General features: G+C 39.8%; 2 protein-coding genes across 2 annotated transcripts in view; both read left to right on the forward strand.

The window, feature by feature from the left end:
- Positions 1-584: 584 nt before the first annotated feature.
- LOC111216662 (microfibril-associated glycoprotein 4-like) lies at positions 585-5,046 on the forward strand. Its single transcript, XM_022738262.1, has 6 exons — positions 585-603; positions 955-1,007; positions 2,424-2,621; positions 3,060-3,156; positions 3,438-3,605; positions 4,437-5,046. Exons 2-6 carry the CDS (start codon positions 993-995, stop codon positions 4,706-4,708), a joined length of 750 nt encoding a protein of 249 aa, XP_022593983.1. The 5' UTR covers positions 585-603; positions 955-992; the 3' UTR covers positions 4,709-5,046.
- A 3,068-nt stretch (positions 5,047-8,114) lies between these two features.
- LOC111216563 (cdc42-interacting protein 4 homolog) overlaps positions 8,115-16,505 on the forward strand; it is a 33,285-nt gene continuing 24,894 nt past the window's right edge. Inside the window, exons 1-3 of the mRNA XM_022738099.1 lie at positions 8,115-8,410; positions 15,988-16,103; positions 16,200-16,253. Coding sequence (XP_022593820.1) covers positions 8,387-8,410; positions 15,988-16,103; positions 16,200-16,253 — 194 coding nt within the window. The 5' untranslated portion in view covers positions 8,115-8,386. The remainder of the gene's footprint in view (positions 8,411-15,987; positions 16,104-16,199; positions 16,254-16,505) is intronic.

The raw sequence follows: 16,505 nt of genomic DNA on the forward strand, positions 1-16,505 counted from the left end.
CACTGTCGAGCCCCGGTGAGAGAACACAAAGCTGATTTTATTGGTGGCGCACATAAGTGGACTTTATACTCCTTCTGTCAGATGGTTGGTAAGCTTCGGACAACCCCTCGTCATACACCTTACGAGTTTGGATTAGTGGGATCTGTGTTTGACCCGACATTCAGCCGACAACTTAGTGCAACATCATGAATGTTTCCCTGTCTGAAAATGTGTGTTGTTATCACCTGTTTTTAAATCATAACAGCCAGTTTTTCACTCCACCTTCCACAAAATGTTTCAGCCTCAGTAAAAATCTCTGCACTGTGTGCAGAGATTAAAGTAAAAAGAAAGAAAAAAGGGAGATATACTGGAGGAAGATATCAGAGAGAACAGTTTCTGGTTAGTTGTGAGTTCAGTCAGAGGGCGATGCTCTGTAAGCGAAGTAAGAAAGCGTAACATATTTTTTGTGATCATTTTTTTATTAGTATTTAGGGTCTGCACCCGTTACTGCTCCATTGAGGAAATGAAATTGGTTGACTACTGCATTATTGCTACATGTTTTTGTGGCTTTGTCTTCCTGGACACTGAAGGTGTGTCAGTACAAGGTTTTCCTCACAGGACAAGGTTTGCTACAAACTTAAAACTTTGAATTTTCCCAATTTTGCACGTGTTAATAATTTATCTTTGCTGTTTGTAATTGTGATTGTTTTTAGACTCTGCAGAAGGTTGGGTGGATGCTTGATAAATATTTTTCATCCTTGTTTTTGCATTGTAAAAACACACAATGGTGTTAGCTTTGGACGATTGCGTAATTCTGTAAAACCACCACATTCCCAATGTTACTTTCACTTCTCTAAAGCCGAGGGGGTTAATGACAGAATAATTAACTGTTCGCACTGTGGTTCTGTGAAGCTGTGCAAATTCTTCTGCTGACACGCCCTGCCCTTCTTTAAAACTTCACTGTTTCCCCCCAAGTGTTGAGTCCAGCTCAGCTGTGAACCTTCCTCTACACGATGACGATGATGCAGGTAAGTAAGATCAATAATCTGATTATTAGTAGTAATAGTAGTTCTAGAGGCAGTACTGTCTATGGGAGCAGTTACATGTAGTGGAAATGCAGATTTCACAATTCCATGTTGGAACGGGCTTTTCAGCTCTAAAACACTAACCTTATTCAGTGAAGCAAATCTATCTTTTTTCAGTTTTTCTAAAAGCTGGCCTACACCATTTAATTTTGCTACTGTTGCTTAAATCAATGAATAAAGAAGAAAAATTAATTGGGCCAGATTGATAACTAGAATATCTCATCAATAATTCATTTTTCTCTGTTATTACAATGTGTATTTGTTACAGCTAATCAACAAATACACAGAGTGCATTTGGGAATGAAGCATTTGTATATGTTCATAGAAAGTTTGAGATAGCTGCTGCAGAATACTTGTGTTACCGCCAACGAAAACAGAAATTACAAAAGCTTCTGGCAGCGAGGCCAGCAGATTTGAATGAATATTTAATTATCTTTTTCATTAGCCTCTTTTGTTTTGGGGTGAAAGTAGAATTCTCAGTCTTAGACATCTTCAAATCAAAGCAAAAACAACCATCCGAGTGACTAGTTACCACTAGAAGTGAGAAACTGTGTATTTTACATGAACTGACAGAAAGAACTAGTACATTTTGGTAATTTATGTAATAAAGAAATAGGACTTAAAATATAAAACACAGGACCAGGATGTGCAGTTGTCTGAACTCTGTTGGAACCAGTTTTTTTTGTTTCGACGGACAAAGCTGGTAAAACCAGTTCCAAGGTGGCACGAACACTTCGCTGATCTAGAACAAAGAACCACTTAAGTCAAGGGCCGGGGGCGGGGGGGTTATTGCGTCCTACAAGACCAACCAAAACTTCATGACTGTCACTTTTAAAAATCAAGCAGTATCACACACGACATACAAGGAGACATACGTGTGCCAGTGTTTGCATGCCAATGTAGGCTCGCAAAGCCAGGAGCAACACTTGCAACGCCACAATGTGATCAGCCATTGTTGTTTATGTGCTTTAGGTGAGAGCGTTGCTGCGAAAATGGAAACGTATGAACTGACGTCGTTAGTTGGCTGTATTGTTGCTCTCTAGCCAGTGGAAAAGCAAAATGGTTCTTAAAAAGTTTGCAAGTTGAACCAGTTACGAACCAGCTCTAGCACCAGCCCAGAACTAGCACTAGGTTCAAGTTGGTGGAGAAGAGGCACCAGTGCTGCACATGACTCTTGAAGAGCTGTTTGTCCTTTAACCGCTCAAACGCTTCCCTTTCACCACAGAGCCAGAAGAGCCTCAACAAAACACTGCGAGAAGAAGAGCGGCTGATGAACCTTTTAATGCTGCGTATGAGTGTGCAGGTAAACACTGTAGAAGATGCATCAGATTTTGTTAATCTCTCTCTGTTTTTATCCAGGTAAAATCATTTGTAGGGCTGCTGGTTTTGGTGGCCTCGGTCCACTCCGACTCCCTGTTCTCCATGCCCATTGACTGTGATGACATCTATAGCCATGACAACACCAGCTCCAGTGGGGTGTACACCATCTACCCAGGAGGTCCAACTACACCCATAAATGTCTTCTGTGACATGGAAACTGACGGAGGCAGATGGACTGTCAGTACACCTCATATTTTTTCAGATTTTATATTTATAAACATTGAATGTGAGCCTCATTTAGACCCTGTATTGAAAAGCCATTTTAAAAATAATTAAAAATAATTTTAGATCATGTTGTTGTCTCCACATTTGCTATTTTTTTTTTTATTTAAAAATATTTTTTCTATTTTTCTTTTACTTTCTCGGCATATTAATATTTCTTTGTGTATTAAACCCCCAGTTTGTTTAATACAGTCACAATAGTGGACTCAACAGACCACTTGACATCAGTGGCAGCCATCTTGGTTACCAAAGTAGCACTCACCTGGTTGAGTCTAAAAGATTTTCTGAACCGTTTTTAATATTTTTTGTTTGTTTTTTGTCATCTTTTAGTCATCATGCTAAATAAATCTATACAGTGTTATTTTTGTAAAATGTTCTGATTCTCCCTTTCAGGTATTTCACAGGAGGTTGGATGGGTCTGAAAACTTCTACAGGCCCTGGAAACAATATAAGATGGGATTTGGGAATGTAGCTGGAGAATATTGGCTCGGTGAGTTCTAGAGGGAGAGATAAATTAAAGCAGCTATAATCGATTGAATATGACCTCATTGCACTGTTTTCAGTCGCAGCAGGCAGCTGTTTTAAGCAAAAAAAAGCCCTGAAAATCCAGTATCCCGTACCTGCACCATGCCGCACCACATTGCAGACAGACAGTTAGTGACTAGCTGGTGGACACAGCGGAGCATTTAGCAGTGAAATTGAAAGTCGAGAAATAATATAGAGCCTTGGAGCAAGAGGTGAAATGAAACAGAGCTTTTTGTGTCTTTTCAGGCCTGGACAACATCTTCCTGCTGACTATGAGGAAGAAGAATGAGCTGCGGGTGGACATGGAAGACTTTGAGGGAGGGAAGGAATCTGCCCAGTACGCCGCTTTCTCAATCGACTCTGAGATCGCCGGATACCAGCTTCACGTGGGCAGCTTCACTGGTGGAGGGGCAGGTGAGGGTCACTCTGTGGATCCTGAAAATGTTTCCTTTTTTTGACTTTTAGACTTTCAACAATGAGCTAGGTGAAGGCTGAATATAACACTGTGGGCTAACTGGCTAAAAAACTATATATTGATTTTTGTGAATTCAGTGAAAATATGGCTGTCCAGGGACAAATTCTGCTTTCAGATTAATAAAAAAATCAAGCGTTATTTATCTTTCAGCAGAAAAAAAGGTGTTTTCAAAATAATAGTGTAGTGTCTATTTGTCTTCAAACTAATTTAAATCCAACATAAAGTCAAAAGGCCACTGATGCACAATGGGGAAGTGGTTTATGCAAAGCCACTGTGTTTCTCTTTTGATTTAATCAACTAAGCAAGTGCATGTCGGTCATAAGCCTGACCTAAATAACCTCAGGTACTCATAGTTTTACCCAAATAAATAGCATAATTAACCAAAACTAACTAAAAGCAAATAATATCAATAAACAAATGATTAATGAAAGAGAATACTATTAAAAAATAAAACAAATTAATTCAAGTAATCCAAACTTAAAATGAATTAATATTAGAAAAACCAACAAACAAACTAACAAATAGGTTAATTTTTAAATAGTATCTGTGTAGCCCATTTATTTGGAGAAACCTTGTGTTTCTCTCAGCATTTATGCAGTACAGGTGAAGGTCAATAGTAACCGGTCAGTGAGGAACTGTATGAAAATCATTAGTGTATTTTATTTGAACCCTCCACAACAACTTTCCTCCAGTGTTTAAAAACCCTTTTTTGTGTTCCAGTTACCAATTATATTTTAACTCCACACACATTGTTCTTTCTGTTTTTCTAGGGGACAGTTTAACAAACCACAACAACATGAAGTTCACCACCTATGACAAGGACCAGGATCAGTGGGATAAAAACTGCGCTCAGCATTTTCTGGGTGCATTCTGGTACAACGCCTGCCACATGGCAAACCCCACGGGCATATACGTGCCTAATGGTGCCATCGGATTTGAAAACGTCCACGTCATCTGGCAAACGTGGAAAGGTTGGAACTACTCCCTCAAGACTGTTGCCTTGAAAATGAGATCAGTCGCCAAGTGTTCATGCACATATTAACCTGATTATCTGATAGATTAACTCCGTCAGGCTAGGAGAGTTGGGATGTGGGGGAACATCATCAGAACTCAGAACCAACAATATATATATATAAAAAAAATTACAAAATGTCAATTTGCCCTTTATTACTCATCTTGTCTCAAAATCACAGACAGTCATAATATCTTAGGTGAGCTGGCTGCGTGCATTTTCTCCCTATGCTTTTTTTTACCTGATGATCATTTTCATTGCTTAATCATTTCTTTTGTTTTTTTTTATTTGTACTTAGTGATTATTGCTTTTGACTGATGTTGATTTGAGTGAGTATTATATCAATAAACGTGATAGTTTTAACCATATTATTATTATTATCATTATTATTATTATTATTGTTTTTTATTAGTAGTATCAATTTCATTCCTCAATGTTGAAAATGGGCATGTTCTGGAAGAAGAAATGTGTTCATTGTTCCATCTCACTGATAAATATAATGAGTTTCATTCTCTATTGTTTTCAACTAGCAATACATGCTAGTTAGCACTAAATACAAATTGGAGCTGAGGCTGATGGGAATGTCATTAGTTTTGCACGTGTTAGGTCATGAACCAAAGTGCTAGATAAATTAAAAAACTGACCTGATGATGGCGCTGGAGGAAAAGTTATGGGATCATCAAAGTCATTATAGTTCATCCTGTTAGGGACCACGTGTGTCTGTAACAAAGCTCACAGCAATCCATGATGACGAAATTTCATGTTAATTCATCCAGTAGTTGTTGAGATATTTCAGTCTGGACCACCGTACTTAAGAACAATTTTGAGGTACTTTATTTAAGTATTTCCATTTTATATTACTTTATACTAAGTCTGCGCTACATTTCAGTGGGAAATATTCTACTTTTCACTACATGACATTTATTTTACAATAGTTACCAATAACTTTTCAGATTTCAATTTGACGTACGAAGCAAATGATCACTGTAAAATATGATGGATTTTATTAAACTCAAATAGCTTCATCATGAGCAGCTAGCACACTAAACAGTTTCATACACATTTATGTATCAGCAGTGGAGGGTGGTATATGGATAAAATCTTCACTTTTGTTTTAACTCATGAGATGATATTTATATATTGCAATGTAGTAAATCTTTTAATGGCGTTTCCATTAAGACAGCATGTTGTTAAATTGGAGTGTCGTGTCTTTTCACTGACTAATCCTGTGGCCTAAATACATGAACATTCAAGATACTTCATCACATCCATGACTGGGTTAACGTCTTTTGGGGCCTTGAGGCATACGTTTGCTGTCTGTGTTGGGCCTGTGTTGGCTCCAAGTTCACATCAAGTGCTCACAGCTCACTATAGACGGCAGCTTCATTATATTTAGCATACAGATCCAGACTCCAACCGGTTCTCCTTAAATGGAATATGAACTTTTCATATACGAACAAGAAAGTTTTAACTTGCACAAATTTGTTTTTTGACTTTTCTCTAATGTTTGTTTTTTGTGAAATACTATTTTACCTCCCTGGGCCTTAAACAGTTTTTTTAAATGAAACCATTTGAAAGGTTAACAGAAGAAATCATGCAGCTAATGAGGCAAGGGGCCACAAGAAACATCTCTTGTTGTAAGGCATGTTGGGAAGTTGGAAAACACAGTTTCATCTTTTAAAATGATGTATTTTATGAGCTTATCTTTGTTTTTGTTTTCTTAATGAAATCTTGATCTGAAAAGTTACAAGTAACTAGAGATGCCAAGTAAATGTGGTTAAAAAGTCCAATATTTCCCTCTGAGATGTAGTGGAGTTTAAGTATAAGGTAGCATAAAATGGATAAAGGTACTCAAGTAAAGTACCTGAAAAATTGCACTTATGTACAGTAGTCCACTTGGCCTCTGTCCTCCACTTTTAAAATGTATTTCACTGCATTTAAAGGGGCTATTTGTAAGTTTTGCTATTGCTACGTAGCCAACGTTTGCGTTAACAGCTGTTTACTTACCAGGCTAGAAGAAACGTTGTGAGTTCAGTATCAAACCTCTTTTCTTTACTCACCAACAGCTGTCTCCAGAGGTGGAAAGCAACACCAATGTTAACACTTGTCTCTATCATGTCTTTTCTTCTACTGAAATTAGCACGCTAACCAGTTGGCCCTGGCCCCCGTCTCCTCACTTTCTGATAGCGACTCACTGTAGACTCCAATCTGCCCTGAAGATGTAGTTCTGCTCAGAGGACAAGCTGTTATAACCTCTTGTATTATAAACACAATGGTGGGCGAAGCTTTTGTCAAGCGACAATCACCACCATCCGCTCCAGAGACAAAACCACATTCAGCAGCAGAGAAAACTTACAAATGGCCCCTTTAAGAATGTGATTGTATTGTGATGACCACTTATTTCAGTTCTAGCTGTAAATAAATAGAGTTACTCATATTTTGTATTCTAAAATATTTAACCAGATTTTTCCATTACTCTCCAACATTGCCAACTACCAACTGCCATATGTATTGAGACATGTATGGGGCATTCTGCTGCATAATGAATATTTTTTACTCCTGGTACTTTGCATTTCCATGTATATCCTATATTTACCCATCCAGAAATGTAATATATGATATATATACTGTATGTCCCTATATCAAGAGTGATCTTGCCATATATGTCACTTATATTACAATCATCATACATATATTTGTATTTCATACATATATGAAATAACCATAGTAAAATGATGAATTATATGATGAATTTTTATATGATATTAAGTGTTGGGACCATAAATGTTAATGATATTTATTTAATTCATATTTGCAAGTTCATCAAAACAACATCAATATAAAGATTCTATATGTTTATATACGTTTTTTTTTTAAAATTAAATTCAAACATGTATCTTCACATTCTGGGAAAGTGGTGTCAGACTTTTGGACCCCACTGTATATAATATCAACATACAGGCTTTTGACAGGCTTTGGGATGGATATATAGTCAATATACATATAAGCATACACACATAAACAAACATACTTGTATGGGCTAGACACATATGTCAATGTGTAACATTGTTCCAACTTCTAACAGGGTTGATAGGCCTATATAATTTACACTGCGGTGATTTGTGGGGCTTGTCCAATATAGTTAATGAGTTACTTCAGTTTAATCTCTCAGGTGTGATGTTCTAACTGACACGTGCTCCTGTTTTACTCCCAGCGAATATATGTGTTCGTTCCGTGGTTCAGAGCTTTAATGGACATTTACGTAAATGACCTCAAGCTGCATATTTAAGATAAAACAAACAGAGACGCCGCTGGTATGGTTTCCCACCCCGCTCCTCCTCCTCCACCCTCCTCCTCCCTCCCCCCTCTCTCTCTCTCTCTCTCTCTCTCTCTCGCTCTCTCTCTCTGGGACCCAAACTTGTTTCAGGAAAAGCGCCTGAACATATTTTTTCTCTGGCTGGCTGGGAGAAACAGGACAGCAGCCGCGTCCGTGCCAAGGAGAAGGCGTAGACTTCCTCCAAACATTTCCTCCGCCATCTCCGCTTTCGAGACTCTAAAGTTTTGTGGAATCTTTGTAACGAGAGGAGTTTTTTTTTTTCTCCCCTTTTTTTGCCTCCTCCACCACCTGGACGCCGCTTTCTTAGCTCTGAAACAACACGGGAGAGGATTCCTCCCTTTTCTCCTCAGACAGCTTGCACTTTTGCAGACATGGACTGGGGAACAGATCTTTGGGTAAGTTGACAGCTGACTCAGAAGAAGCGCAGACCTCTGGGAGAACTCATTTACACAAAATACCTCCAACATCCCTTCGGAGCTGGGCTGTCCTGCCATTGTTTTTCGTCGACACAATATGTACACGGGGCTCTTGTTTTTCCACGGTAGGCCTGGGTTGAGCAGTCTATCTGTAAAGCAGCAGCCAGGGGATTTCGCAACTCCTGCTGCATACCTTATCATAAGCAGAGGGGAAAGAGGAGAGGTTTACGACTCTTTGTGGCCACAGGAAGCCCTGTGCATTCTTATCTGCTCACTGGTGTAAGCTGAAAGGTACACTACACCACCTTTTGCTTGTTGCATGCTTGCAACCTCAGCTTTGTTCTGTGACAGCACTTCTCAGGAAGCGTTGGGCTGTCGGCCTGGTTGTCCACTGATGGAGGTTGATTTGTCCCGTATCTGGTCGGTGTCCCAGCTGTGAATCACAGCTTCAGGCATCAGGTCAGACAACCGCCCACATCACAACACCACTGTCCTCCATACAGTCTCTGAGCATTAGAGTAAATGGACTGAGGCACTAATCCAGGGCCCCACCTCATGTCATTGTCAATTAACTATCAGTTTAGGGGGGGTGGGGGGTGCTCATCACAGTTTTCTAAATCCCAAGATAAAGCCTTTTAATTGGTTGTTCTGTCTGACCAGCAGAACCAAAAGATATTCTATTTACAGAAACAGAAAGACAGGAAATCCTCCAATTTGAGAAGCTGGGACTGGAGATTGTGAGTAATCGATTATCAGAATAGCTCATGATTACTTTTCTGTGGCGTGACTAATCACGTCAGCTCGACACTGATCCCAGTCAGACTGATGTTATGTACAGTACAGTATGTGTTTTCAGTCAAACAAAAATTTCCCCCAAATCCTGCTGTGATTGTGGTCAGAGTGAGACTACATGCCTCTGAGATTATTCAACCGTTAAACACAGAGTGGGTGAGGCTGTTTTTTTCTTGTTTTTTTTTTTTAATGCTGCATTTGTTGATAAAGAGTTGACATTCAAAATCTTTCATTGCTGCTTGTAGCCCTGGGATGTGCACTTTGTCAAACATCGCTGTGGTAAATCCAAAACATATCTAAGAAAGAGCTGAAACAGCTGATCGATTAGTCACCTGACAGAGGGCGAATCAGTTTCATTATAGAGTACTCAACAAATTGTTTGGTGTATAAATGCAAGAAAATAGAGGAAAGAGGCCGAACGTGACGTCTTAAAGTGACTCGTTTTGTCCGACCAACAGTCCAAAACAAAGACTCATTTTACTGTCATATCCGACAAAGAAATGCAGCTGAGAAGCTGTAACCAAGTGATGTTGGGCATTAAGTGACTCATGGATGATCAGTCAGCCATTCATTTTCTGTTTGATCAACTAATCATTTCAGTTCTATCAGCAACTGTTTTGATAATCATTCAGACATTACCTAGGGCCTACTTCCACTATTCTCAAGTGTGAAGAATAGTGCCGCTGTTCACTTTTACTGTCTACTACACTGTGTGTGTGTGTGTGTGTGTGTGTGTGTGTGTGTGTGTGTGTGTGTGTGTGTGTGTGTGTGTGTGTGTGTGTGAGAGTGTGTGTGTGTGTGTGTTTGGTTGTTCGCAGGCTTGTAGTTTCTATTTGTGGCAGATCCACAGCCTGATGAAATGTAATGCAAATGCAAACAACCTAATTAGAGCTGAAATTATTAGTCAATCAACAGAAAGTTTATCTAAATTATGAACTACTTTAATAAAGGATTAATTCTTGTTTTGTAAATATTTTCTGGGTTTTGTTCCACTACAGCTCAATCAGGAGATAATAACAAGAGAGGAAAAGTGAGAGATGTGAGAGTCTTTGGCGATTAGACCCCACCGTGATGTCGTCATATGTGAAAAGGTTGTGAGGCTGTGCGAAGTGTCGGAAACCGCCCGGGGTCTAGACACTGGTGGTGGTCCTGTCGATAGGAAGAGGAGAGATCTGGATGGGATGAGGAGTGACGATGAGCTTGGTCTGACTGGATATGAAGACTGGATGAGGGTCGCAGCAAACACAGCTGACAGCAGGAGAGGGGAGAACAGAGTTTAAAGTATGACAGGGACAACGTGATTGGCTGGTTGAGATCATGGCGAGATCTGATTGGTTTGCCGAACATCTGAAGTCAGCTGATTACAAGGACTGGGGTGAGAGAGGGAGAAAACGGCCTGTTGATGGTACAAAGCGACGCATTTTAAGACATCACCATGGGCTCTGTTAACTCGTGAGGAGCATCTTTCACTATTTTCTGGACCAAATGATTAATTGAGAGCACAATCAGTAGTTTAATTGATAATGAAATTAGTCATTAATTGCAGTCCTAAATTCCATACAGGACTGTTCTCAGTGTCTGTGGATGTCAGAGCCAGAACACAGTGGGTTGAGTTGCTGATTTTCTTTGTCATACATGATAGTAAACTGAATGTGTTTGGGTTATAAGATTGTTGGTCGACCAAACAAGCAATTCTAAGATGTGACCTTGGGCTTTTTTATGGAACAAATGATTAACCAATTAATGGTAATAAAATAAAAAATAAAAAAATAATAATCCAAGCATTTTTCAGTGGTGATAATTATCATTAGCTGCAGCACCAATATGATCTTTCATTAAGCTGACTCAGGTCGTTCACTCTTTTACTCCTGTGAAGAATTCAAATTTCATGTTATCTGAGAAATCAGATTTCACCTGCAAATAGATTACATGTTCACGTGTACAAAGAGTAAATTAAATATTGAAAAGCAGGATGAATTAAGGCCCCCCCGGCGCGCCCCCCTCCCCGCCCCGCCACATTTTTGGGACCTCCAGTTCTGTGGGTTTGAACATGGATTGACTGCACAGCATGAGTTTGCAGTGACTGACCCACCGGCCGGTCAGTGCAGTTTAAGAGGTTAAAACCACCACCAGCTGTTATTAAATATGACGTAGCCCAAGAACTGTCAAAACAATCCAAACACACCCAGAGTCGATACTCTGAGGCAACCAGTGGAATCAGGATTGGGTTGCATCGGGTTCCTCCTAAAGCTCCCAAGTTCTTAACGAGTGCTGATAGTTTCAGAGTAGTGGTTTACTAAATGAAGTTGCTCCATTACAAACTTCAGTAACGTCTCCGCTAGCAGAGACTTGTAGTATGTAAATCAGTTGCTTGGAGACATCTGGGGCCCCGTCCTGTTGAAAGCAATCAACTATGTACTCAGGAAGTCACTGTGGCGTCACGAGCTGTAGCAGTTTTAGGCAAACAGTGTGTGAAGCTGCCAATATATGCCAATATTTCAGGCCGCATATGTGGAGAAATCTGTGTGTCAGAGTTAGTATGCAACCTGTGCTAACCCAGCTGTTGATAGGATATTTCAAGTTTTATTATATGTAAGTGTCTTATTTTATTATATATAAGTGTCTGGTTATATTCCACATTATCTCTTTTACTCTGTACTATACATGGTTCAAACATTAGCAAGCTAACGTTGCTACACCTGGCGGTTAGACGGTGTAAATATTTAGTAAGAATAATAAGAACTAGTTTTTGTGGGGCAACCTATTTTTTTGTTTACAGCTAAGCACTAGACTAACTATTTTTCCAGCAATCCATGGCACAGTCAGTCAATCTTCCCACAATACCTGTTTCACATACCACAAGGCCACATCCTCCTTCAGTCATATGCCCCCCCCTCTCCTTTTGCATTTTTAAAATATGCTGGGAAGGAAAGGTTCTAGCACTATTTGAGTGTGTACTTGCTTCTTTAAAGATTCCCTCCGCTCAAAAATGTGTTTCGCTTATTGCCACTTCTCCTGGTTTGACCTTCACTGTGCACATTAATGTACGCGCAGTTTGACTCTACAAGGCTGTTTTCAGTTTCATCAGCTGAAGGAGGAAAGTTTCTCTGTGTTCACCTTTGAGGTTCTTTCAGAGAGTTAGAAGCTTCTGTCACTCAGCAAAGTCAATGTTCTGTGTTTTGAATCAGCGGCACTGTGGCTCCTAGTCACACTGCATGTACCATCCACCACAGGCTGCTGTTCGCCTTCTGTAATCTCATCACGCAGCCAAAAGGAGCGGGTTGTATCTTTTAAAATAGAGCAACATGACACGATTCATTTAGCAAGTTTTGCTAACTAGTAGTACAAGTGTTGGAGCAGACTGGGTAATCAGAGTTGGAAGCTGATTTTTCTCCAGTAATTTTTCTCTTTGTTGAGCTGTCTGCAGGTGAGGAGGTGTGAACTGGGGTTCAGGGAACTCAGGATTGATGCTGCAGTTTCTGTGGTTGCCATGGTCACACAGCGAGCCACGGCAGTCATTTGGGAGGAGTTGAACCACCATCAGTTGCAGTGTGCTTTTATGAGGGCGGCAGCTGCCCTCCCTCTGTTTGTGTTTACAGTTAAAACAATGGAGGCAGGAGCGTCCAGAGGGCAAATGGTTAAAGCGCATTCCACATAACTGCAACATCCACGGTTCGAATCCCGGCTGGGGGATGTTTGTTGCCTTTGTTGCCTGCTTAGTTGCTAGTTTCCGGACTTTCTCTTGATTGTCAATTGTAATTCAGTGGAAACTGCTCGCTCTCTGAGAACAGCTTCAATCTAAGTTCAAGGGGTTGTACTCATGAGCACGTTTTTGTGACATCACAACGCTAATCCGGAGCCAATATCCAACTAACACAAGTGTGGAGTGGAAACCTGAAGCCTCCTGTGCATGTACACTGAGAATTGGTATTTCAGTGAAATAGGAATAAGAAACATCTTGTGTCCAGCAGTTAAACTTTTTAACATTTTAAAAATATTTCCATATTTGTGTGGAGATGAAGGGAGTAGATGTCGTTTTTCATCAAGGTAAACTTATTGTGACAGAAAACCTTTATCAAGTGCAAATTATTATTCAAAGCAAAGTATTTTTATACTGTATATCTCAAAATATGTCTGAAAGGTGCATTTAAGTTTTAATGGAGCAACCTAATTTAGTAAATTATTACTTGGAAAAGAAGCTAGGAGTTAGTAAGAAGTTGATTTACAGGTAGCTGGTGCAGCCAGTCCTTTTGTTTGGTAGCTTACATTATGATTCATATGAGCTTGAGTGTGACCTCAGATCAGCCTGGATCAGGAAACACTGCTGTGTTTCGTCACAGAGGAGGTGGGACTAGTCCAACTGGCTCCAGGGTTTGGAGAGGCCCCTGGGACCGTCAGTCACAGGGCGGAGGTTCACACTGAGCTAATGATTATCTCATTCCTGAACCCTCTCTGCCTCACTATCAGTATTTCCTCCTCGCTCACAAAAATGCAGATGTATTTTAGTAAAGCAATGGGGCGTAGCAGCAGAAGTGGTAAATGAATGCTCAAAGATATCTCAAAGATTTTTCAAAGACTCTTAAGTCTTTCAATCAAGATCGACAGTTTGTTTATTGTCTCTTAGATTTCCCCTGATCATTCTCCTTCCTGGTTTCTTTCACTCACAACGTCCTCTTATTCTTTTCTAACCCTGTTTCTTCCTCCTTCTCTGCCTTCTCCCAGCTCTCTCGTATCCAGGACATTGCTAACTGTGTTACAGTTTGATCTGCATTTAGCTTCCCTCTCCTCTGAGGACTCAATATCTATGTCTCTGGCTCCAAAAGACCCTGCAGTCTCTTTACACACACACACACACACACACACACACACACACACACATATATATATGAACAACTAAAAGATAGAGTCTTTCTTTATATTTCACAGGAGACACAACAACAGCGTCACCCTGTTGTTAGGGATCCTCATGTATTCACACTGTGCAGCGAGCTCTTTACTCTATGTCATGGCACCGTGTAGATGTAAGGCAGTGGGGACAGAGAGGAAAAATGTGACCTGTCCAACAGGTTTTTCTGTGTGTGTGTGTGTGTGTGTGTGTGTGTGTGTGTGTGTGTGTGTGTGTGTGTGTGTGTGTGTGTGTGTGTGTTTCGAAGGCATGGATGTGTGTAAAGAGTAATGCTGAAAGAAGAGTAGGATCAGTGTTCACTTTTATTCTCTATTACCTTTGTACTTTTGTGTGTGTGAGAAATTGAAAGAAGGGAGGATACCCTCTCTGTGTGTGTGTGTGTGTGTGTGTGTGTTGTGTGTGTGTGTGTGTTGGGTTATTCATAGGCTTGTAGTTTCTATTTGAGGCAGACCCACAGCCTGATGAAATGTGATGCAAATACAGTCTTCAGTAATTAGAGCATGTCAAAAGAAAATGTAACAAAAATGTTCAAATATTCACTGGTTCCTGTTCTACAAATGTAAATATTTCCTGGTGTTAGTCTGATATGACAGTTAACTGAATATTTTGGGGCCTGTTGGTCGTACAAAACAACACATTTAAAGACATCACGTGGGCTCTAATGGGCATTTTTCACTATTTTAATGAAATTAATTGTTAATTGCAGTCCTCAATCCAGTACAGGGCTATTCTCAGCACCTAAGTCAGATGTCAGTGCAAAAATGCTTCTTGGGTCAGAACCTGAATGCAGTGGGTTGGGCTATAATCAATACAACTAGTCACTTTTAAAGCAAAAGTGCATATCTCAATGCCACAGATTTATTTGATCAAAGTAGCCATCTTCATCTCTGCACTACGGAGTCTTATTTTCTGTCACTCACTTAGTAGATACCACGTTAGGAAAATCAGATATGGTGGAAGCACAATCAGTTATGGAAGAAGTACATAAATTCATCTTTGCTGACCAAATACTGAATACATTTTTCAGAGGGCATCATTGAAATAGTGAAAAATGGCAACCACACAAAACCAGGAATGTAAACAAGTTCCACGAAAACCATAAAGAAAAAGAAGCCACAATTTAAATAATAAACACTATATGAACAATTTAGCAAGTGTGGCGCTTTTTATACCGTCCCCCAATTTCAGGGGACAAAATGTATAGAAAGAAATGAAATAAATGTCACATTTGATAATTTTGGGTCACTTTTTTTGATTTCAGTACTTGTCAGAAACAGGGCTGCAATGAACAATGATTTCATCATTGATTATTTTGCTGATTATTTTCTTGATTTATTGTTTGGTTTGTGAAATGTCAGGAAATAATGTGAAAATGGGCATTGCAATATCTTGCAAACCCAGGGAGTCGCCTTTTTTAATCTTGTCTGACCAACAATCAAAAACCCAAAAATATTGAGTTTAATTTCACACAAGAAAAAGAAAAGTAGCACATCTTGAGAATGTTATTTTTAGTTGGAAAATGATTCATATGTCGAAACAGTTGCAATCGATTGGTCAATTAGTCAACTGAGCGTTTCAGTTCTACTCTGAAGTCTATGACCCACAGATCAACAGACTCTTTTTGTGTTTTGCGGCTGATACTGCAGCCAGCTTCTCCTCTTGTTAACCACTTGTTTCAGGGGCTTTCTGATTTCAGCCTGGTCTTCAGTAGAAGTAGTAGAAGTGCTGGTAAACAGAGCAAAACAATGAAAAATGTGTTTGCTGTGACACATGTCAGCCTTGAGGTGTTTCCCACGAGATGTTTGTGTGCACATACATGTGTGTAAAAATGTGTTGCTTTACTCTGTTCCTCTTTTAGGACCAGTATGATGTCATTGATAAGCATTCGCAGTCAGGCCTTGACCTGGTGGAGCGTTACATAAAGTTTGTGAAGGAGCGGACGGAGATAGAGCAGAGCTACGCCAAGCAACTCAGGTGTGGTTTTCTACATGTAATGGGATCTTAAATGTCATTGTGTATTTATATGTGTGTAACAGAGAGTCACAATGCTTCCTTTATGCTGTCTAACAGGAGTCTAACAAAGAAATACGCCAAACGAGGGAGCAAGGAAGAGCAAGACTGCAAGTGAGAGACGAATGAAATGTCCAGTGTCCATTATTCCTCATTCATTTCTCTTATTTTGCACAAATAATGAACGTTTGCTAAACCCACGTAGTTGCTGTAAACCTTACGAGCTTCCCACTCTCAGTGTGCAGTTAAAACGATAATGATTTACTGCAGATTTACTGTACCAAGCAAAACTCCCAGAAATCCTCAAACAACAGGTCTTAGATTTCAGACAGAGGTGAACAGAAGCAGGCTTTTCATTTATAGCTG

The sequence above is a fragment of the Seriola dumerili genome, unplaced genomic scaffold, assembly GCF_002260705.1.
Source record: "Seriola dumerili isolate Sdu_G_001 unplaced genomic scaffold, Sdu_1.0 BDQW01000035.1, whole genome shotgun sequence".
In the NCBI taxonomy this organism is placed as follows: Eukaryota; Metazoa; Chordata; class Actinopteri; order Carangiformes; family Carangidae; genus Seriola; species Seriola dumerili.